This window comes from Rutidosis leptorrhynchoides, chromosome 6, assembly GCF_046630445.1.
Source record: "Rutidosis leptorrhynchoides isolate AG116_Rl617_1_P2 chromosome 6, CSIRO_AGI_Rlap_v1, whole genome shotgun sequence".
Taxonomy (NCBI): domain Eukaryota; kingdom Viridiplantae; phylum Streptophyta; class Magnoliopsida; order Asterales; family Asteraceae; genus Rutidosis; species Rutidosis leptorrhynchoides.
This window is the reverse complement of record NC_092338.1, coordinates 4,704,760-4,729,521: the sequence shown is the minus strand read 5'-3', so window position 1 is coordinate 4,729,521 and position 24,762 is coordinate 4,704,760. Positions and strand designations below refer to the sequence as shown.

The following is a 24,762-nucleotide window of genomic DNA, read 5'->3' as shown; positions in this document are numbered from 1 at the left end:
GGTTTTTATTAGAGGCAAACACAAACATATCACGAATAATTCACAAAAAATCCCCACCTCAGTAATATAATGATTCCTTCTTCGTATGTTTGATGTATATTGACTGTTGATTATGTACTTTTGTTGAGATTTTTTTTATGATTAAAGAGAATAGTGGTCGAATCATCGCAGATTTTATGACTTTAGCTTAAAATTATATTTGATTTCAAATAGTAGAGAATTTACAAAAGTTCACAACTGTTAGTCACGTCACGATCACATAATAACTTGTTAGTTTGCGTACATCTAATAACCTGAACTTAGGAAACCTCATCGCTTTGTTAATAACTACTATGCAACAATACTTCATATACATCTCTCCTACAACAAACAATATGAATATAACTTAACTATTTCAAGAAATCTTGAAATGTCAACTGGGCACGCACAATTCATAGAGGAGTTTAGGGCAGTGACATGTCAACTGAGCTTCTTCAAATGAATCAATCGTTTTTGTACCTTTAAATTAATGGTGATGAGGCCACCATTATATATGTGCGCGTGCATCTCCGGTTCCCTTCATGAAGTAAGTTGTTGCATGTCAGAGTGATGTTCTCCCGTTGGCTGCACGTAAGCTAGAAAGCTCTTTGTTGACTCGGGTAATTATTGCTTCTGCTCTTCTCAGCTTATTACTGATTTCATCATTCTGCGTTTTTAACACATTGTTCTCCTCCTGATATTAAATAAGCACAAAAGCCCTTTATCAATCTTAGTTTTCTAAGAAATGTAAGCACACAAGCTTGTAAATTTTCTACATTACAAGCTATAAATTATGAAGGGCAAATTACATAAAAAGGTAATATATTTTCTATGTTTTCCTATTCTAGTTAATCTATTTCATTCAGATATAAAAAAATGAGTCTTCTTTCAAAAGTTAATCAAAAAGAGGTGTGTCGTTAACTTTTCTTAACTTTCTCAGTTAAGTGTCAACTTCGCATAACATGTCTAAGTCCTTTATCGACCAACATTTTCAACTCGCGATTTCGACGCACGTTCCGGCATACGTTTTTCGACCTGTGTTTTTGACGCGCGTTGCGTTTTTTACCAGAGTTTTCGACCAGCGTTCTAGAGGCGCGTTTTCGAGGCGCGTTTTTCACCAGAGTTTTCGACTAGTGTTCTGGAGGCACGTTTTCAACTCGCAATTTCGAGGCGTGTTTTCGAGGCGCGTTTACAACCCGTGTAATCGAAAAACAAGCGTTGAAAACACGTTTCAAGAAACGAGCCTAAAAAACGCGCGTCGAGAACGCAGGTCGAAAACGCATGTCGGAATTGCGCGTTGAAAACGTGCATCGAAATCGCGAGTTGAAAATGTTGGTCGATAAAGGACTTGACATGTTATGCAAAGTTGACACTTAACTGAGAAAGTTAATAAAAGTTAACGACACCCCTCTTTTTGATTAACTTTTGAAAAAAGACTCCTGTTTTTATATCCAAATGAAATAGATTACCTAGAATAGAAAAACAGTAAAAATGTGTTACCTTTTTATGTAATTTGCCTAATTATGAATGTGAAGTATCAGTTGGTATTTAAGTTAGCAAGGGATGATGAGTGTTTGCAGTCGTAATATTGAAAGAAAGAGAGTGGAGTTTGTTTTATGAAACAGAACGGACCTGGACCTTGTGCAGGCTCGGGTCCCCTTACGGAGGGCAATGGGAAGTAGTTCTGGTGGTGGTGGGATAATTTCAGTGGCTGATGATGATGATGACGCTTTGATGGTGTTTCTTGATTCTTGACACGCGGCTTGACTCGGTACAAATGAATCATCTTTGGATGTTTGTGGTCTCTCTGAATAAACCTGCAATGATTGTCATTCTTTTTCAGAATGGAGTTGAGAGGATACACAAATACCAACAGTCCGCTCAGATAAATGGATTTATGGAATCTGAGAATGCATTACGCTCGCAATGGAGTAGTTTAGAAATTGAGTCTACTTGGAAATCAATCGAGTGAATAATTGTTTAAAATTTTGTGACCTGATGAACATCACTCAAATCTGGAATATGAGATTGAAGGTCAACGAACAATAGCACGCTCAACAACAGCACGAATACTAGTAGAAAGAATAAAATATTCTCAGTGATTAGGGATGATATTTCAGATGCCAGCGGATGATCAGACTCATAACGCGAGTTAAGGCTCCGATATTATATGAAATGTGATGTGATGATTGTTTCTTGTGAATTACATAAATTAGGTGTAACTACAAGCTAAGTAGAAAAAAATTAGAACCTAAGTAGTAACTGCCCACGATATTGGTTAAGGGATTAGGATCAGAATAGAAAACTAAACTAGGAAAATCAGAGGTTAGGTAATCACCACTATAGGACTAGTAATGATAGCATAACTTCAAATATACATAAACGGGTCAAAATTGCCACCTATGCTATTCAGCAATTTGAAACGAAACAGACTAAAGAATAAAGATCTGACCTTTAATTTTGCAAGATGCTGGATACGTTGTTGGAGAATTTGCTCTCCTGATAACTTCTTCACTACATCTTGAAGCTCAGTCAACTTCATTTTGTTATTGGCGTTCTCTGTCTACAAACATCAAACATTAATTGCCAAACTTACACAAACTACAACATCAACCTATCACCATAACTATCTTTGATATATAAAATTACAAACCTTAACCAATTCATTTTCTGTCGTAAGTAACTTTTCTTGCTGACGAATTCTCTGAAGCTCGAGTTCTAACTCTTCCCTTTGCAACCCTTGTCTTTCAGCATCTCCCTTAACCATTTCAACCTTACAAATTCAACAACACACAACAAAATGTTTTCAACTTGTCTTGTATCTTTATACAACCAGTTTTTGATGCATAAATCAACAAAATATTTACCTGATTCTTGAGTACATTAACAACACATTTTAGCTCTTGTACTGATTTCTTATAAACTTTTACCTCCTCTTCTTTCTCTACACCATATTCTTTACTTGTTCCACATGCCTAATTTTTACAATTGCATCAACTGTTATCACTATATGGTCATAGAATATACATATCACTAAGTAAAGAAGAATACTTACTTTTCGAAGATCATTATTTTCAGAAGCCAGTTGTTGTAGTTTCGAATACATGATAGATATCTCGATCTCTTTTGCTGACAAATCCGTCACTAGCTTCTCTTCCAAAAATCTTAACGCTTCATCGTTCTCATTAACCAATTCGTTCATCAACATAGACAGCTCATGCCCCATACGACTAGATCGTTCCAACATTTCTCCCTCCAACACCTCAAGTTCTAGAATCTTCTTCTCAAATCTTGTCATTTCGATCGAAAGCTTCCCAACTTCTTCTTCTTTCCTTGAAATACGATCAAAATTATTCTTGATGTCACCCAATAACTTCCCTCGAAGCAAGGTGCACGCTTCAAGTTCTCTTAATGAATTACCATTTTGTTCCTTCAACTGAGATATTAAATAATTTGATTGACATAGGCCATGATTAAGGAGACTTTTTTCTGCGTTCAAGCCCGCTACAGTTTCCGTCAATATTCGCATCTGACACACATGTAAAACCGACATAGCCCAGTCCTTTGCAATTATCTCGGACCAGATATCTTCACACCATGAGTGCATTAACTTATTCGATTCAGAAAACCGAGACCTGATCTCAAAGACATCCGACGTCATTAGCATGAGGTCATCATCTACCGTATTCTGAATATCCCGGATCATATGCTCAAGCTCTTCTACTTCGGTTTTAAACTGTGTCTCAAGAAGCGAATAGTTTTCGTTCAGCAAATGATTTTCGTTTATAAAAGTAACTTCTTTCCTCTTCAGATCTTCAATTTCAATCTTCAATGCTTCATTTTCTATCACCAACTTGTTGACCATCAAGTCTGCTTCTTTAACGCTCCGTTGTGTTTCATCCTCATATAACATCATTTGTCTCAACTCTGTATCCTTAATTTTCAGTTCATCTTGAAGTTTGCATGATGAATCAAGAAACGTGTCTTGATTCATCTCGATTTCTCTCTGCAAAATAGCAATCTCAGCATCTTTTTCCGCCAAGATCCAATCTTTCAATTGCATATCCACGTATGAAACCATTACTTCTTCCTTCAACTTCTCGAGGACCGCAGATGTAATAATTTTCTCCTTCTCTAGATCATTATTTTCTGAAGACACCTGTACTAGCTTCGAAAACAATATTAGAAACTCGAGCTCTTTTGCAAACGAAACTGAAACTATCTTCTCTTCCAAACATACAACCTCTCCTATTGTATATGTTTCAATCTGTTTTTCAGTAATGTCAATCTTCATCCCTTCATTTTCGGATACCAACTTGTTGATCATAGAATCTGCTTCTGTAATTTTTTCAAGATAACAAATAGATGCCACTGCTTGTTGTGCAGCATATAGCCGTGCTTCGGTAAGCTCAACCTCATATTTCTACCAATTAAACAATAAATTTAGTTGGAAACTCGAGTTATGAACAACAGATCATTAATTGGAAAGAAAAGTTAAGAGATTTAAGGTGAACCTTTATTTGCTCTTCCAACCGAGACACGATGGAATCTTTCAGGCTTAACTGTGTTAACAACTGATCAACTTCATGGTCTTTTTTGTTGCAATCATGTTGGTGTGCTTCTGACATAACCAAAGTTGCCCCTCTTAATGCCCTTAAACTGGACTCCATTTCATTGCATCTGTTTTTAGCAGCCTCTAAACATGAATTAAGTTCCTCTATCCTTAACTCTTTTTCAGATATGTTTCTTGCAATAACTTGTAACTGCTCAGTCACCCATCTTCTTTTACTACAACCAAGTAAGCTTGAGGCGTCATCGAGCGCTTTGCGGCCCACAGTAAGAACCTCTTCAATCTCATTGGTCAGCAAATCTGACTCTGCACATCTTTCTCTTAGTTCCTTGTTGCATTCTTGCAAAAGGGTCAATTCGTGTCGGGTCTCGTTTTCTTTCAAGATTCGTTCATTCAGTTCCCTTTGAAAGCTGACAAGTTCTTCCTGCAAAGAGATTATGACATACGTAGTTTCTGCCTCAACTTGCTTACGTACTTCGTCCATTTCTTCTTCATTTGATGCATGACAAGCTCGATCAGTTTGGTACCTAACATTCAATTTCTTGGCATTGTCGAGAGCATCGCGCATTTTTTCCAACTTTTCTTGTAATAACGAATCTTCTTTTTCTAAATGGTTTCTTGATACTTCCATTATAATCTGATTCTTCAAAGGTGTCATTTTTAGCTCATTTTGATTAGATATTTCATCATACTGCTTATTGCGATTTTTTAGATCTTCAAGCTCGTTGATCAACGTAAGCTGTTGAATTTCAAGAGCTTCAATGACAGATTTTGCTTCCTGAAGCTCGTCCCTCAAGTTTTCATTATGTTTGGTTGTAAACAAAAGCTTTTCTTCTGTTTCTCCTAGTATCGATCTGTTTTCCTTGAGAACAATCTTAAGAATTTCGATCTCCAGTTGTAAATCCAATATGGGTTCCTACATTATATATAATAAAAATACTTTTTTAATGGCTTTTAAATTTATATAAACACAGCATTAGTAACAAGTAACTAAGTTTAGTGCTGTGAGACCTCAATGCCATCATCCTGGTCAGATTTCTGCATTTCTAGTAAAGCATTTAAATCACTAACTTCCCTGTAGAAAATAACATAATTAAAACAAACAAAATGGACATCTTTATAAATTTTTAGGATGGAGATTATGTTATGTAATTACCGGCAGAGTTTGACATTTTTCTCTACGAAAGAATTCAGGTTATCCCTGCACTTGTCCAGCTCTTCCTGGCTCCTTTTCAACTGCGTTTAAAAAAAAATGTCAAACCCGAGTTATATATACAAAAAAAAAATGATCTTGGAGCACATATTTTTTATACAGATAATGAAAGACAAAGTGCAACCTCCGATTTAAGAAAAGCAATTTCCTTCTTGTCTTCGACGGCTTCCTGTCATCGTTTCCAAAGAGTTAGCAAGAATTCATATAGCTTTAACTACATGATAATGATAATCATAATAATATTACCTTTTCCATACTATGATTGATACAGTTATCTTGCTGTGATTGGACCAACTGCAAGATAAGAACATTTTAACATATAATAAATCGTGAAAAAAGAAAAAGAAAAAATTTATATAAATAACATTTTTTTCTTTAAATCCAAAAAAGTACCTGATCCCTCAATTGAGATACCTCACTTAGCAACATCTCCCTCTCACCTTCTTCATAAAAATCTTGAAATCTAAACATCCAAAAACATGAAATGTTTCACATCACAAGATAAAGCTGTTGTTAAATTACAGATCATGCAAAACGTACGTACCTTTTAAGTTGTTCGCGAAGCCGGATGTTTTCGACAGCAAAGCGTGTAACTTCCGGGTTCCTGTCAACTTTTGCACGAAGAATCTCGTTTTCTTCAATGAGTAGGTTGTTTTCGTCTTGCAAGTAAGAATCGACGGGTACTAATCCAGCTACAACTGACTCCATTGTCTGAATTTTATCTTCTCGAAATTTAAGTATCATCTTTGTGCACCTATTCTCATCTTCCCTTTGACTAACAAGACATTTTAACTGCTCGATTTCTTCTTCAAGCTGTTTAATACAACTTTCTGTTGATTTCTCCCTCCTTAAAGCTCCATTTAATGAACTCTCCAACGATTTCAACTAACAAAAAAAATAAAAATAATATAAATCATTACACTAATAAACATATGATAAATCATTACAGTGTGATACCTACATGTTTACAAGAGACCCTAAGAATTGTGTCATCATCTCCAATTGAACTTGCACTGCTACAATTTTCATCTTTTGAACTAAACGTTAGGGACCTGGATATATTGTGTCGTTTGAGGTTTGCAAGCTCTTCCTGCAAACAAACAAAATATAAATAAATTAACTAGAATAAAATGTAGACTATACTAGATGCTTTCGCAGTCAAAGATACTTAATTATTAACCTGAATTTAAAAATCACAAAAAGAACTTAAGAACTTTTACCTTAAGAAGTCGTATTTGGTGTTGAAGTGCCATGACATCTCCCGATGCATCTTCATTTATCACAGCCTTTTAAATGAGAATGAAAAGGAGAATTTTTTAAGTTATGAATAATATATATAAGTATATAACGATAACGATTTAAGACAAATAGAAACTTCCTTACATTATTTTGTATAAGTTTCGCACGTTGAGCAAACTTTAAAGTATTTAAGGTCTCGGTTGCAGAACTGGAAGGGGAAAAAATAAAAAGATAATTACAATTACATTACGATTATAATGATAGTTAAATTTCAACTTCACTTTGAATGCACTAATATAACATATAACATATAACATACCTGATTGAAGGGCTGACATTAGCGATTATCATTGTTTTCGAGTTTCCACCCAGTGAGTCCTGAACTCATATTTTTAACCAATTCATAAATCAGGATATACGTATATAAAGTTTTAAAGGACAAAATCTAGAAACTCCCAAAGTACCTGAAGAAGAAATGTGAGTCTTGAATCTCGATAAGGAACATGTCTTGTCCTTCCAGTAGCACCGTCTACTAGAGCCATAATTACAAGACTGCACACACATAGACATTTTGCATTACAAAATATTCACGTAACCCGTAACATTAATCTACCAAAAGCTAATTGCTTGAGTGTTCATTACCCGAGGGTGGACAATGACTTGTTAATATTTGAAGCTTCTTTTAAGCGTTCACCTTCAGCACCAGATTTTTTTTGGCTGTTATGACAACACGGTAAAATTTGAATCAGAATCCTAATTACCTCATTAATAATAAAAATAATAATAAAATGAAGGACCTTTCTGAACCAGCTAAATCAACAAGATTGAGCCTAGCATATCTTAAATTAGACATCGAGTCTTTCTCCCATCGACTTTCAATTACACAAGTAAACACACTGTGTGAACGGCTGCTTTCTCTGTTCATATTTGTAGCAGCAACTCTCCTATTTGCAGAACCCTATGCGAATCACACGACATTAATAAGATAAAGATAAACACAAAAGTATGATTCAGTTGTGTAACAAGACAACAAGTGTATCGGACGGACCTGGCTTAAAAGCTTAAGAATATCACCAACTGTTTGAACTTCATATTCGGTAAGGTTTTCAACATATACTCCCTTTTTAACATCTTCCCGCAGCTAAAATTTGGAAGAGGCATAACTCATAAGAATATTAGATGTAATGATATTTTTAATAATGTCACAAAAAGCACAAACATACTTGCAAATTTGTTGATGAAGGATCGAGAAGATCAGTTATTTGTTCATTGTAAATCTCCAAGAAAGAATACTTGCAGCTGTACTCCGGTTTTACCCTTTTTAGCGAATTAACTCATAGATCCGATGTCTTATTTGAAGTTACTGGGATCTTAGCTGCATCTGTTTTTGGTCAAGAGCTTTTTTTACTTCATTATCACTCAGCCGATCATGTGGGACTCGAGGGTCATTATCATTGGCTAATGCAACTTATTGTGATTGTTTCTCTTTTAGCAGCTTTATCTGTCACCATGTTTCCATCTAGTTTCCCTTCATCGCTCGTTCTTTCAATATCAGTTGCGTTTCAGGGGTTCTGGTTCATTAACATGGGGTTCATGTTATGGGTCCCTGAGCTAGTCCCTAAAGGGTGCACCATGTGGTTAGGCCATGGTGGTGAGAGTGACATGCATGGTGCGGTTGTATGTGGGAGCAACAAAGCGGTTTTAAGGGCTAAAGGACTAGCTAACTTGCAGTTCAGTTGGATACTAGCGGGGATTTTGATATTTGTGGGGTGTATATGTTTGTTTTACCCGGAAAAGGGGCCTCAGAGGGTTCAATCGGTTGAGTATGAACGACTTAATAGTCGAGTTGCTGAGATCCCATTATCAGTTGGTGGATTAAAGCAAGTTACTTACCCATAAATAAAAACATGTTTATTTAGTACTAGCAATGATGCAACTTTATGTATAAGTATTACCAAAAACATCACAGGATGCTAAATTGTCAAAAATCTTTGATACTCCTAAAAGTATGTATAACAATTATTATGAATTAAAGCCATTATAAACATTTTATAGTGTTTGGGTAAAGTGATCTGATTATATAATATTAATCAGTTTCATTTATGCTACAACAGAGCAAACTATTTAGAAATGTAGAGATTACTTATTTACCCCTAAGATTTCAACACAAAGAAATTGGTTACAGTTATAAGTTACTGCAATTTTAAACAGCAAGAAGCCATTATTATGGTTAATTTCCTTAGCATATTTTAGGCACGACAATTCATTCATTTATAGACTTATAATTAAGTATCTAATCTAATCTAATTGTAGGTAATACAAAAGTTGAAGCATATAGAAAGCATAAATAAATGATGGTATTAATTACATAACGTATGCTCCATAGTATTATTATATGATTGATTGATTCTACATGAATTCAGCAATTAAACAAAGATACAACAACTTTGAGTTGTCAAAATTGCAAATAAATATATATCTTCACAAATCTTACTCTGCTTCTTCAACAGCAGCTTCAATTCGAAGAAGCACAAAACCAACTGCAACTCCAATAAGAGTAAGTCCATTCATGATAGCAGCAATTTTAAAAATCTCAGCAACTGCACTACAAGTGGAAGTGAGTGCACCACCATTAGATGATGATGATGATGATGATGATGATGATGATGATGGTTTGTTCAATGAAGAAACAATGTTTGCAAATTGTTGTTCAGTGCAAACAGGAAGGCCCAATGCAGCCACAGTGTTATGGGCTTTAAGCCCACCAAATGAGTTCATGCCCTTGATGTAAGTCACCTTTGTGGTGGTTCTACCAGAAGTCCTGGTGTGTGCAACCACGGTGAAGTTGACTGGAGATAGGGTGGCAGAGGCTGTTGCCATTGGGCTTATTGGTTCAGCTATAAAAAGTTAAAAAATGGTTTGTGTTTAAAAGAGTTGATTGAAAACTTGAAAGATGGTGATGAAAGAAAAGAAGGAAAAGGAAAGATATTTGGATAAGGTGAGAAGATGAATGGTTGGTTGTGAAAGAGATGAGGGAATTCAGAGCTTGTGTTTCATACAAATATACTTTCTACTACTTGTCCCTACTTCAATACCACGTGTAATTACTTAATCTACATTGCATACCTTAATTTTTAAGTTAAATCAACATGCCAAACTTACTATCTCCTCAATCTATGATAACTTTTGGTTTTTATTAGAGGCAAACACAAACATATCACGAATAATTCACAAAAAATCCCCACCTCAGTAATATAATGATTCCTTCTTCGTATGTTTGATGTATATTGACTGTTGATTATGTACTTTTGTTGAGATTTTTTTTATGATTAAAGAGAATAGTGGTCGAATCATCGCAGATTTTATGACTTTAGCTTAAAATTATATTTGATTTCAAATAGTAGAGAATTTACAAAAGTTCACAACTGTTAGTCACGTCACGATCACATAATAACTTGTTAGTTTGCGTACATCTAATAACCTGAACTTAGGAAACCTCATCGCTTTGTTAATAACTACTATGCAACAATACTTCATATACATCTCTCCTACAACAAACAATATGAATATAACTTAACTATTTCAAGAAATCTTGAAATGTCAACTGGGCACGCACAATTCATAGAGGAGTTTAGGGCAGTGACATGTCAACTGAGCTTCTTCAAATGAATCAATCGTTTTTGTACCTTTAAATTAATGGTGATGAGGCCACCATTATATATGTGCGCGTGCATCTCCGGTTCCCTTCATGAAGTAAGTTGTTGCATGTCAGAGTGATGTTCTCCCGTTGGCTGCACGTAAGCTAGAAAGCTCTTTGTTGACTCGGGTAATTATTGCTTCTGCTCTTCTCAGCTTATTACTGATTTCATCATTCTGCGTTTTTAACACATTGTTCTCCTCCTGATATTAAATAAGCACAAAAGCCCTTTATCAATCTTAGTTTTCTAAGAAATGTAAGCACACAAGCTTGTAAATTTTCTACATTACAAGCTATAAATTATGAAGGGCAAATTACATAAAAAGGTAATATATTTTCTATGTTTTCCTATTCTAGTTAATCTATTTCATTCAGATATAAAAAAATGAGTCTTCTTTCAAAAGTTAATCAAAAAGAGGTGTGTCGTTAACTTTTCTTAACTTTCTCAGTTAAGTGTCAACTTCGCATAACATGTCTAAGTCCTTTATCGACCAACATTTTCAACTCGCGATTTCGACGCACGTTCCGGCATACGTTTTTCGACCTGTGTTTTTGACGCGCGTTGCGTTTTTTACCAGAGTTTTCGACCAGCGTTCTAGAGGCGCGTTTTCGAGGCGCGTTTTTCACCAGAGTTTTCGACTAGTGTTCTGGAGGCACGTTTTCAACTCGCAATTTCGAGGCGTGTTTTCGAGGCGCGTTTACAACCCGTGTAATCGAAAAACAAGCGTTGAAAACACGTTTCAAGAAACGAGCCTAAAAAACGCGCGTCGAGAACGCAGGTCGAAAACGCATGTCGGAATTGCGCGTTGAAAACGTGCATCGAAATCGCGAGTTGAAAATGTTGGTCGATAAAGGACTTGACATGTTATGCAAAGTTGACACTTAACTGAGAAAGTTAATAAAAGTTAACGACACCCCTCTTTTTGATTAACTTTTGAAAAAAGACTCCTGTTTTTATATCCAAATGAAATAGATTACCTAGAATAGAAAAACAGTAAAAATGTGTTACCTTTTTATGTAATTTGCCTAATTATGAATGTGAAGTATCAGTTGGTATTTAAGTTAGCAAGGGATGATGAGTGTTTGCAGTCGTAATATTGAAAGAAAGAGAGTGGAGTTTGTTTTATGAAACAGAACGGACCTGGACCTTGTGCAGGCTCGGGTCCCCTTACGGAGGGCAATGGGAAGTAGTTCTGGTGGTGGTGGGATAATTTCAGTGGCTGATGATGATGATGACGCTTTGATGGTGTTTCTTGATTCTTGACACGCGGCTTGACTCGGTACAAATGAATCATCTTTGGATGTTTGTGGTCTCTCTGAATAAACCTGCAATGATTGTCATTCTTTTTCAGAATGGAGTTGAGAGGATACACAAATACCAACAGTCCGCTCAGATAAATGGATTTATGGAATCTGAGAATGCATTACGCTCGCAATGGAGTAGTTTAGAAATTGAGTCTACTTGGAAATCAATCGAGTGAATAATTGTTTAAAATTTTGTGACCTGATGAACATCACTCAAATCTGGAATATGAGATTGAAGGTCAACGAACAATAGCACGCTCAACAACAGCACGAATACTAGTAGAAAGAATAAAATATTCTCAGTGATTAGGGATGATATTTCAGATGCCAGCGGATGATCAGACTCATAACGCGAGTTAAGGCTCCGATATTATATGAAATGTGATGTGATGATTGTTTCTTGTGAATTACATAAATTAGGTGTAACTACAAGCTAAGTAGAAAAAAATTAGAACCTAAGTAGTAACTGCCCACGATATTGGTTAAGGGATTAGGATCAGAATAGAAAACTAAACTAGGAAAATCAGAGGTTAGGTAATCACCACTATAGGACTAGTAATGATAGCATAACTTCAAATATACATAAACGGGTCAAAATTGCCACCTATGCTATTCAGCAATTTGAAACGAAACAGACTAAAGAATAAAGATCTGACCTTTAATTTTGCAAGATGCTGGATACGTTGTTGGAGAATTTGCTCTCCTGATAACTTCTTCACTACATCTTGAAGCTCAGTCAACTTCATTTTGTTATTGGCGTTCTCTGTCTACAAACATCAAACATTAATTGCCAAACTTACACAAACTACAACATCAACCTATCACCATAACTATCTTTGATATATAAAATTACAAACCTTAACCAATTCATTTTCTGTCGTAAGTAACTTTTCTTGCTGACGAATTCTCTGAAGCTCGAGTTCTAACTCTTCCCTTTGCAACCCTTGTCTTTCAGCATCTCCCTTAACCATTTCAACCTTACAAATTCAACAACACACAACAAAATGTTTTCAACTTGTCTTGTATCTTTATACAACCAGTTTTTGATGCATAAATCAACAAAATATTTACCTGATTCTTGAGTACATTAACAACACATTTTAGCTCTTGTACTGATTTCTTATAAACTTTTACCTCCTCTTCTTTCTCTACACCATATTCTTTACTTGTTCCACATGCCTAATTTTTACAATTGCATCAACTGTTATCACTATATGGTCATAGAATATACATATCACTAAGTAAAGAAGAATACTTACTTTTCGAAGATCATTATTTTCAGAAGCCAGTTGTTGTAGTTTCGAATACATGATAGATATCTCGATCTCTTTTGCTGACAAATCCGTCACTAGCTTCTCTTCCAAAAATCTTAACGCTTCATCGTTCTCATTAACCAATTCGTTCATCAACATAGACAGCTCATGCCCCATACGACTAGATCGTTCCAACATTTCTCCCTCCAACACCTCAAGTTCTAGAATCTTCTTCTCAAATCTTGTCATTTCGATCGAAAGCTTCCCAACTTCTTCTTCTTTCCTTGAAATACGATCAAAATTATTCTTGATGTCACCCAATAACTTCCCTCGAAGCAAGGTGCACGCTTCAAGTTCTCTTAATGAATTACCATTTTGTTCCTTCAACTGAGATATTAAATAATTTGATTGACATAGGCCATGATTAAGGAGACTTTTTTCTGCGTTCAAGCCCGCTACAGTTTCCGTCAATATTCGCATCTGACACACATGTAAAACCGACATAGCCCAGTCCTTTGCAATTATCTCGGACCAGATATCTTCACACCATGAGTGCATTAACTTATTCGATTCAGAAAACCGAGACCTGATCTCAAAGACATCCGACGTCATTAGCATGAGGTCATCATCTACCGTATTCTGAATATCCCGGATCATATGCTCAAGCTCTTCTACTTCGGTTTTAAACTGTGTCTCAAGAAGCGAATAGTTTTCGTTCAGCAAATGATTTTCGTTTATAAAAGTAACTTCTTTCCTCTTCAGATCTTCAATTTCAATCTTCAATGCTTCATTTTCTATCACCAACTTGTTGACCATCAAGTCTGCTTCTTTAACGCTCCGTTGTGTTTCATCCTCATATAACATCATTTGTCTCAACTCTGTATCCTTAATTTTCAGTTCATCTTGAAGTTTGCATGATGAATCAAGAAACGTGTCTTGATTCATCTCGATTTCTCTCTGCAAAATAGCAATCTCAGCATCTTTTTCCGCCAAGATCCAATCTTTCAATTGCATATCCACGTATGAAACCATTACTTCTTCCTTCAACTTCTCGAGGACCGCAGATGTAATAATTTTCTCCTTCTCTAGATCATTATTTTCTGAAGACACCTGTACTAGCTTCGAAAACAATATTAGAAACTCGAGCTCTTTTGCAAACGAAACTGAAACTATCTTCTCTTCCAAACATACAACCTCTCCTATTGTATATGTTTCAATCTGTTTTTCAGTAATGTCAATCTTCATCCCTTCATTTTCGGATACCAACTTGTTGATCATAGAATCTGCTTCTGTAATTTTTTCAAGATAACAAATAGATGCCACTGCTTGTTGTGCAGCATATAGCCGTGCTTCGGTAAGCTCAACCTCATATTTCTACCAATTAAACAATAAATTTAGTTGGAAACTCGAGTTATGAACAACAGATCATTAATTGGAAAGAAAAGTTAAGAGATTTAAGGTGAACCTTTATTTGCTCTTCCAACCGAGACACGATGGAATCTTTCAGGCTTAACTGTGTTAACAACTGATCAACTTCATGGTCTTTTTTGTTGCAATCATGTTGGTGTGCTTCTGACATAACCAAAGTTGCCCCTCTTAATGCCCTTAAACTGGACTCCATTTCATTGCATCTGTTTTTAGCAGCCTCTAAACATGAATTAAGTTCCTCTATCCTTAACTCTTTTTCAGATATGTTTCTTGCAATAACTTGTAACTGCTCAGTCACCCATCTTCTTTTACTACAACCAAGTAAGCTTGAGGCGTCATCGAGCGCTTTGCGGCCCACAGTAAGAACCTCTTCAATCTCATTGGTCAGCAAATCTGACTCTGCACATCTTTCTCTTAGTTCCTTGTTGCATTCTTGCAAAAGGGTCAATTCGTGTCGGGTCTCGTTTTCTTTCAAGATTCGTTCATTCAGTTCCCTTTGAAAGCTGACAAGTTCTTCCTGCAAAGAGATTTTGACATACGTAGTTTCTGCCTCAACTTGCTTACGTACTTCGTCCATTTCTTCTTCATTTGATGCATGACAAGCTCGATCAGTTTGGTACCTAACATTCAATTTCTTGGCATTGTCGAGAGCATCGCGCATTTTTTCCAACTTTTCTTGTAATAACGAATCTTCTTTTTCTAAATGGTTTCTTGATACTTCCATTATAATCTGATTCTTCAAAGGTGTCATTTTTAGCTCATTTTGATTAGATATTTCATCATACTGCTTATTGCGATTTTTTAGATCTTCAAGCTCGTTGATCAACGTAAGCTGTTGAATTTCAAGAGCTTCAATGACAGATTTTGCTTCCTGAAGCTCGTCCCTCAAGTTTTCATTATGTTTGGTTGTAAACAAAAGCTTTTCTTCTGTTTCTCCTAGTATCGATCTGTTTTCCTTGAGAACAATCTTAAGAATTTCGATCTCCAGTTGTAAATCCAATATGGGTTCCTACATTATATATAATAAAAATACTTTTTTAATGGCTTTTAAATTTATATAAACACAGCATTAGTAACAAGTAACTAAGTTTAGTGCTGTGAGACCTCAATGCCATCATCCTGGTCAGATTTCTGCATTTCTAGTAAAGCATTTAAATCACTAACTTCCCTGTAGAAAATAACATAATTAAAACAAACAAAATGGACATCTTTATAAATTTTTAGGATGGAGATTATGTTATGTAATTACCGGCAGAGTTTGACATTTTTCTCTACGAAAGAATTCAGGTTATCCCTGCACTTGTCCAGCTCTTCCTGGCTCCTTTTCAACTGCGTTTAAAAAAAAATGTCAAACCCGAGTTATATATACAAAAAAAAAATGATCTTGGAGCACATATTTTTTATACAGATAATGAAAGACAAAGTGCAACCTCCGATTTAAGAAAAGCAATTTCCTTCTTGTCTTCGACGGCTTCCTGTCATCGTTTCCAAAGAGTTAGCAAGAATTCATATAGCTTTAACTACATGATAATGATAATCATAATAATATTACCTTTTCCATACTATGATTGATACAGTTATCTTGCTGTGATTGGACCAACTGCAAGATAAGAACATTTTAACATATAATAAATCGTGAAAAAAGAAAAAGAAAAAATTTATATAAATAACATTTTTTTCTTTAAATCCAAAAAAGTACCTGATCCCTCAATTGAGATACCTCACTTAGCAACATCTCCCTCTCACCTTCTTCATAAAAATCTTGAAATCTAAACATCCAAAAACATGAAATGTTTCACATCACAAGATAAAGCTGTTGTTAAATTACAGATCATGCAAAACGTACGTACCTTTTAAGTTGTTCGCGAAGCCGGATGTTTTCGACAGCAAAGCGTGTAACTTCCGGGTTCCTGTCAACTTTTGCACGAAGAATCTCGTTTTCTTCAATGAGTAGGTTGTTTTCGTCTTGCAAGTAAGAATCGACGGGTACTAATCCAGCTACAACTGACTCCATTGTCTGAATTTTATCTTCTCGAAATTTAAGTATCATCTTTGTGCACCTATTCTCATCTTCCCTTTGACTAACAAGACATTTTAACTGCTCGATTTCTTCTTCAAGCTGTTTAATACAACTTTCTGTTGATTTCTCCCTCCTTAAAGCTCCATTTAATGAACTCTCCAACGATTTCAACTAACAAAAAAAATAAAAATAATATAAATCATTACACTAATAAACATATGATAAATCATTACAGTGTGATACCTACATGTTTACAAGAGACCCTAAGAATTGTGTCATCATCTCCAATTGAACTTGCACTGCTACAATTTTCATCTTTTGAACTAAACGTTAGGGACCTGGATATATTGTGTCGTTTGAGGTTTGCAAGCTCTTCCTGCAAACAAACAAAATATAAATAAATTAACTAGAATAAAATGTGGACTATACTAGATGCTTTCGCAGTCAAAGATACTTAATTATTAACCTGAATTTAAAAATCACAAAAAGAACTTAAGAACTTTTACCTTAAGAAGTCGTATTTGGTGTTGAAGTGCCATGACATCTCCCGATGCATCTTCATTTATCACAGCCTTTTAAATGAGAATGAAAAGGAGAATTTTTTAAGTTATGAATAATATATATAAGTATATAACGATAACGATTTAAGACAAATAGAAACTTCCTTACATTATTTTGTATAAGTTTCGCACGTTGAGCAAACTTTAAAGTATTTAAGGTCTCGGTTGCAGAACTGGAAGGGGAAAAAATAAAAAGATAATTACAATTACATTACGATTATAATGATAGTTAAATTTCAACTTCACTTTGAATGCACTAATATAACATATAACATATAACATACCTGATTGAAGGGCTGACATTAGCGATTATCATTGTTTTCGAGTTTCCACCCAGTGAGTCCTGAACTCATATTTTTAACCAATTCATAAATCAGGATATACGTATATAAAGTTTTAAAGGACAAAATCTAGAAACTCCCAAAGTACCTGAAGAAGAAATGTGAGTCTTGAATCTCGATAAGGAACATGTCTTGTCCTTCCAGTAGCACCGTCTACTAGAGCCATAATTACAAGACTGCACACACATAGACATTTTGCATTACAAAATATTCACGTAACCCGTAACATTAATCTACCAAAAGCTAATTGCTTGAGTGTTCATTACCCGAGGGTGGACAATGACTTGTTAATATTTGAAGCTTCTTTTAAGCGTTCACCTTCAGCACCAGATTTTTTTTGGCTGTTATGACAACACGGTAAAATTTGAATCAGAATCCTAATTACCTCATTAATAATAAAAATAATAATAAAATGAAGGACCTTTCTGAACCAGCTAAATCAACAAGATTGAGCCTAGCATATCTTAAATTAGACATCGAGTCTTTCTCCCATCGACTTTCAATTACACAAGTAAACACACTGTGTGAACGGCTGCTTTCTCTGTTCATATTTGTAGCAGCAACTCTCCTATTTGCAGAACCCTATGCGAATCACACGACATTAATAAGATAAAGATAAACACAAAAGTATGATTCAGTTGTGTAACAAGACAACAAGTGTATCGGACGGACCTGGCTTAAAAGCTTAAGAATATCACCAACTGTTTGAACTTCATATTCGGTAAGGTTTTCAACATATACTCCCTTTTTAACATCTTCCCGCAGCTAAAATTTGGAAGAGGCATAACTCATAAGAATATTAGATGTAATGATATTTTTAATAATGTCACAAAAAGCACAAACATACTTGCAAATTTGTTGATGAAGGATCGAGAAGATCAGTTATTTGTTCATTGTAAATCTCCAAGAAAGAACACTTGCAGCTGTACTCAAGTCTTTCATCCTTTCTACTTTCCATTTCCTGACATGGTTATGGTTATAACAGCGCGTTATTTAGGTACAACTAAAGTTAGAAAATCAAAATCGGATTTATGTATACCGCAATGATTCTAGAAAATAAGAACTCAAAGATACGAGGTGTCATTCCTCGATATGGACTCGGCTTTACTTCAAAATCGTTTATCTCTCCAAGCATAGTGTGCGTTTTACCGCTTCCAGTCTGCAGTAGGTATGAAGTCACATATATTATAATATAACTAAAAACTGATAATTTGGGATTTATTTCATATTGATTGACATATATTTTATAATGCCATCGTTATAGTTATGAACTCCATAGTTACCTGCCCATATGCAAACATACAACTATTATAGCCCGACAAGCAATTCTCCACCATTGGCAGACCAACCATTTTGAAAAGTGTCTCCTGCAAAATCTCCAATTTTAACAAAACTAAAAATAATTGATATTTACAGTATACATACAGCCACCATATAAAGTAACCTGATCAATCGTTTCACATGCAACATGATCAAATGTAAACTGAGCTTCAGAATTGCCAACCCATGTTAACGATTGTGCACTTTCTTGTTTCAAACATCTATTGTAACCTTCTGTCCTAATCTCCATCTCATTCAGTGGCCGAATACGAATTAAAACCTAATAAATTATTATATCCTCTTTAAATCAAATAACATGAAACACATATTCACATAAACTTTTCAAAAAAAAGAAAAAAAGAAACTAACCTGGACATTATGATCCATCCAGAATGATGGATCTTCCCTAAGCTGAAATTGAGGAACCTCAACCGTATTTACAGTCGTATAATTACTACGGATTACAGGAATCCCTTTAGTCAATGCCGTAAAGTTACTGGTGCGAGACCTACAACTACTACCTCCTCCATAAAGCAACCCTGGATTTGGTGGTTTACTTGCACTTTTTGCAGGTGTAGTGCGTGCTGAATTAGCCTCTGAAAACCCCAAAGAAGGTCTTCCAGGTGTCCTACATAACCTAGGAGGAGGAGGAGGGTGCAAATTCACATTCCCATTCCCAGTTCGAGCCTCATCTTTTGAATCTTGGCCCCACCCGTATCGATTTTTGGCCAAAACCCCTTGTTTTTCTGGGGTTCTCATTGCCACCCCACATTCTTGATTTCTTAATTTGGGCTTGGTGGGTGTTCTGTACAATTTGGAGCTTTTAAACCCTAATTCTTGATCAGGTTTATTAGTAAGTTTTCTGGGTGTTTCTTGATTTGGGTTTAGAGGAGGCACATTTTCAGTTTCTTCAAAGTTTAGACTCTTACCTGAAAGTCGACGAAATTTCGACATCCCCAGACTGAAATTTAAGAAACTTGAAACAAGAATGGGTTTTTATAAATGAAGTAATTCAAGAAGTAAGAACATGTGCAGTTTAGGACAAACTTTAATTAAGTGTTTGTCAAGTGTTCTTGGGTTTAAGATTCAAAATCCCCCTTTACCCTATTTTAGATGTGTAGAAGAAATTTGAAAATGTGGGCTCAGCAGGTTAACGCCGCTTTATTTAGTTTCAATTTACCAAGGTTCTGTTTTGACACTATATAATAAGTTAAGGGTTAAATAGTGAAATAAGAAGTGCAAAAATATATAATTTCGTATATTACCAACGGCTATAATTTGATTTATTGCTACAAAAAGTATTGAACCTGTTCCAACTGATAGCACTCATGGAGTCATGGGAATATGGGATATGGGATACTATTAAAAGTATCCTAATTTATAACTCGTATCTTCGTTCTATTACAAGTTTACAACCAAAAAGTTTATATTCTTTGGATTGATTTAGATTTTAGATTTAGATGTTTCATTAATCATTAATCATTAATAATTAATTAATAATAATAAGATATAATTAACAGATATAATATATGGAGAGACATCAAGGGATAAACACTATTTTGAGATAAGTAATTTGTTATTTTTTATAATACTAAAATTAGAGTTTAAAATTTAAATGTTTTAATTTCATGTGTTAGTATACATTGTCTAGATTCAGAGAAAAATAAATAATAATAATAAAATATATATATATATATATATATATATATATATATATATATATATATATATATATATATATATATATATATATATGCGGGCCTAGGGTAGGGCGGCAAGTGCGACCGCACTGGGCATCACAAAATTAGGGGCATCAAATTATTCAAGGTCGATTTACTGAATTTTCGATAATTTTTTTTTATATCTTAAAGTAAGGTTTAACGGAGGTTAGAGGTGACAAGAGGAAGATGGTTCAGTAAGGAGTGATGTTGGTAATTGTAGGAGTGGGCTCATTAATATCTTTCCAATTGTTTTATGTATTCCTTGAGATGATTTGTAGTAGTGACTCGTGTAGGTTGTTTGTGTTGATTTTTTTTTGCACTTTTTTGATGATTATGATGTGTTGATTTTTAATGTGGAGTATTGGTGATGTTGGTTGTTGGTGTTGGTTAGGAGTGTTAGTGATATTGTGTTAAAATATAATTGGTAAAGTAATTAAAAGGATAAAAATAATATTTTTAAAATAATATAAAATTAATAAATATATACCGACGCCGGTTGCTTCATCCGTTGGAAACCAACCAACACTACCCCAAATGGTAAAACCAACGCATCACTATGGCATTTGTTGGCGTGGCATAGATGACACTTAGACTTCCGTGGTATGTTACTGTCATGGATGACAACTCACTCGGGCTCCACAAGTGAAACACTTGTGAAAATAAATATGAAACGCTTGTTATTATCATTTATTTATTAATCAATGAAATTCATTACTCTATATATATTTTTTAACTTTAGAAGTCTAATGAGGAAAATAAATATGAAACGCTTGTGAAATCATTTACATACAAGATACAAAATATAACTCAATAAACATACTATAGTTTGAACTTTTTTACAAACTATTATTTAAATTCTACAAGACGCCGTTCAATTTGACTATAGAAGTCTATATATTTTTACGATTAAATTTTTTTTTTTTTTTTTTTTTTTTTTTGAGGTAAACAGCCACTAATGCACCCCTTAGTTATATGTAGTAATAAGTTTTGAAAAAAAATTGGCATCTCTTTGAAATTTGATCCTAGAGTTACCATAGATATCTAAGGTCTATTTAAGTAGATATCGTTCTCTTGTGATCTATTTTGAGTTTGTAATTCAAAATTTATCTTTAAAAGTTCAGGGGGCATATTTCGATTCTTTTGCACTGGGCATTCAAATTGTCAGGATCGGCCATATATATATATATATATATATATATATATATATATATATATATATATATATATATATATATATATATATATATTACAGCATGCTAATATATATTAGATGTATGTTAAACAAATTATCATACATTGATCTGTATGATAATTTGTTAACATACATCTGATGTATGTTAACGTGTTGTAAAAAATACTTTTTTATATTTTTCTTTCTGAATCTACATAATGAATATTAACTTCAGATTTTTTTTTTAAATATAAACTCTAATTTTAAGTTTAATGTTATAAAAATAACCATTTACTTATCCCCTTATTTCAAAAAGGGTGCTTAGCTCTGGATCTTCTCTCTATAATATACAATATAAAATTTCTAAAATAAATAAGAAGATAAGGCTGAAATAATTGAAATCTTTGAGTCAATATCGTTTTGCCTTAAGTCTCCATTTCCATGCATTTTCTGCATCACTCGTTCATTTCAATTATTGAAACATAGCCTAATTTATATTATGCCTCTTCCAGGGATCCAAGGGCCATATATAAAGCAACTTCAATGCTCACTTTCATCATTTATGGACACACTTAATGCACACATGTATATGCTATTGGAAGCTTCAACGAGCCCAACACACCCACTATAGAGGACCTAGACTATACTAGACTCACTACACCAACACTTTGACGTTGGTTAGCCTTTAATTGTATAAATCCTTAGTGCACAATGTACTTAGGCGACAGTGTCGACCATATATCTTTAGGCGGTATAACCGACCATGTATTACTTAGGCGGCAGAACCGACCATATAATAAAAACAACAAAAGTGCACTAAGAACTTAAACACAAACTAAGGCTTGATCGGAAAACTTAACAAAAAAAAACACTTATATTAAATTACAATTACAATATTACTTACAAGCTTTCTCTTCTCTACTTTCGTTAACTCACACTCTTCTTCTCTTCTTCACAACTCACTTCTTATTTCACTCTCACAACTTACTCATAAATGAAGTCACCACCCATATTTATACTACTCCATGGAAAGTTCTACACACTAGATATTTCCATGGATAAATATCCACATAAAAATATCTAGATTTTTCTTTTACATTTTATCTTCTAGATTTTTCTTTTTCATTTTAATATCTAGATATTTTTCATATACATATTAATATCTAGATATTTTACCCATATACATTTACTAATTCCATTTTATTCTAAATTTGCATTGTATTTTAACACTCTCCCTCAATGCAAATTTTCTTCCTTCGATGACTTGCAGATCATTCCAAGTGCTTCTCTGAATTTTTCAAACTTTGGTTTACTTAGGCTCTTGGTGAATATATCTGCAACTTGTTCATCTGTCTTTGTTGGCACCATCTTGATCTCCCCTTCAAGGACCTTCTCGCGAACATAGTGATAGTGCACTTCTATATGTTTTGTTCTCGCATGAAAGACTGGATTTTCTGCTAGACGTATAGCTGATAAGTTATCGCAGAAAAGCTTTACTTGATAATCTGTTGATTGATAAAGATCTTCCATTAGCTGCTTCAACCAAGTAATTTCTTGTGTTGCTGATGTTGCCGATCGATATTCTGCTTTGGTGCTTGATAAGGATACAGTTGGCTGTCTCTTGCTGCACCATGATATTACTCCCGATCCAAGACTAAACATGTATCCAGTTGTTGACCGTCGTGTATCATAGTCTCCAGCGTAATCGGCGTCACAATATCCAGTCACGTGACATTCTTTTGTTTTCTTGTATAAAATACCAAAGTTAATAGTGCCTTTAACATATCTTAAGATGCGTCGTACAACATCAAGGTGAGGCTTCTTCGGATTGCTCATGTATCGACTAACCACTCCAACTGCATAAGATATGTCTGGCCGGCTTAGTGTGAGATAAATAAGACTTCTGACCAACTTTCAATACATGGTAACATCTTGAAGATTTTTTCCTTCATCTGCTCGTAGTTTTGTATTCGGATCCATCGGGGTTGAGATAGGTTTGCAATTAAGCATTCCGTACTTTTGTAAAAGATCTCGTGCATATTTTTGTTGACCCAGAAATAATCCTTCTCTTTTCTGCTCTATTTCGAGTCCAAGAAAATGTTTGAGTTCTCCAAGCCCCTTCATATGAAATCTGATAGACAGATTCTCTCTTGTCCTTTGGATCTCCTCATAGTGATCTCCCGTGATGATTAAGTCATCCACATATACTAGCACTATGGCTAGTTTTCCTTGATCTTGTTTCACAAATAAACTAGAATCTGAAGGAGCAACTGTGAAACCACTTTGTACCAAGAACTCGTCAATCTTCCCGTACCAAGCTCTTGGAGCCTGCTTCAACCCGTATAGTGCTTTCTTTAATTTGCAGACATGCTCGGGATGGATTTTGTTCTCAAAGCCTCTTGGTTGATCCATATAAATGTCTTTGTCAAGTTCTCCATGTAAGAAAGCGTTCTTGACATCCATCTGCCACAGCTTTCAAGATTTGCTAGCGGCTAAAGCTAGTAGAGCTCGAATTGTTGTGATTTTCGCCACCGGACTAAATGTTTCTTCATAATCTAGCCCATATTATTGCGAAAAACCTCGAGCAACAAGTCGAGCTTTATACCTTTCAATGGAGCCATCGGATCGAGTCTTCACCTTGTAAACCCACTTACAAGATATTAGTTTCACATTTTTTGGCTTTGGAACTAAATTCCATGTCTGATTTTCTGTTAGTGCATTAATTTCTTCTTCCATCGCTTTCTGCCACTCTCGACTTTGTGCTGCTTCTTCATAAGTAGAAGGCTCAATAGGTATTGATTCATCCACATGAGCAGCATTGGCATACCTCGGATTAGGTTGCCTCGGTCTTGTTGATCTCCGTAATTCTTGTACATGCTCCTCGACATCCATTTGGCTTGGACGAA

At 34.8% G+C, this 24,762-nt stretch overlaps 3 protein-coding genes and 1 pseudogene across 3 annotated transcripts; 1 reads left to right on the top strand and 3 right to left on the bottom strand.

Moving 5' to 3' along the window:
- Positions 1-306: 306 nt before the first annotated feature.
- Positions 307-8,353, bottom strand: LOC139852226 (kinesin-like protein KIN-12F; annotated as a pseudogene).
- An 8-nt stretch (positions 8,354-8,361) lies between these two features.
- Positions 8,362-9,128, top strand: LOC139856091 (uncharacterized). Its single transcript, XM_071845325.1, has one exon. It carries the CDS (start codon positions 8,502-8,504, stop codon positions 8,937-8,939), a length of 438 nt encoding a protein of 145 aa, XP_071701426.1. The 5' UTR covers positions 8,362-8,501; the 3' UTR covers positions 8,940-9,128.
- Positions 9,129-9,377: 249 nt separating this feature from the next.
- LOC139856094 (uncharacterized) lies at positions 9,378-10,064 on the bottom strand. The gene has a single exon (XM_071845329.1). It carries the CDS (start codon positions 9,918-9,920, stop codon positions 9,531-9,533), a length of 390 nt encoding a protein of 129 aa, XP_071701430.1. The 5' UTR covers positions 9,921-10,064; the 3' UTR covers positions 9,378-9,530.
- Positions 10,065-10,534: 470 nt separating this feature from the next.
- LOC139852220 (kinesin-like protein KIN-12D) lies at positions 10,535-19,918 on the bottom strand. Its single transcript, XM_071841460.1, is given in 25 exon segments — positions 10,535-10,940; positions 12,699-12,809; positions 12,900-13,019; positions 13,114-13,221; positions 13,302-14,669; positions 14,761-15,732; positions 15,789-15,891; positions 15,973-16,052; positions 16,154-16,198; positions 16,276-16,323; positions 16,423-16,492; positions 16,574-16,914; positions 16,991-17,119; positions 17,250-17,315; positions 17,413-17,476; positions 17,588-17,646; positions 17,733-17,820; positions 17,911-17,985; positions 18,066-18,226; positions 18,317-18,409; positions 18,492-18,605; positions 18,684-18,803; positions 18,928-19,011; positions 19,089-19,244; positions 19,334-19,918. Coding segments are annotated over 25 exon segments (5,292 nt in total). The 3' UTR covers positions 10,535-10,808.
- Positions 19,919-24,762: the final 4,844 nt, after the last annotated feature.

What these genes read in the sequence shown, in the direction of transcription:
- LOC139856094 (XM_071845329.1), bottom strand. Translation starts at nt 9,920, where the DNA reads ATGGCAACAGCCTCTGCCACCCTATCTCCAGTCAACTTCACCGTGGTT.
- LOC139856091 (XM_071845325.1), top strand. Translation starts at nt 8,502, where the DNA reads ATGCAACTTATTGTGATTGTTTCTCTTTTAGCAGCTTTATCTGTCACC.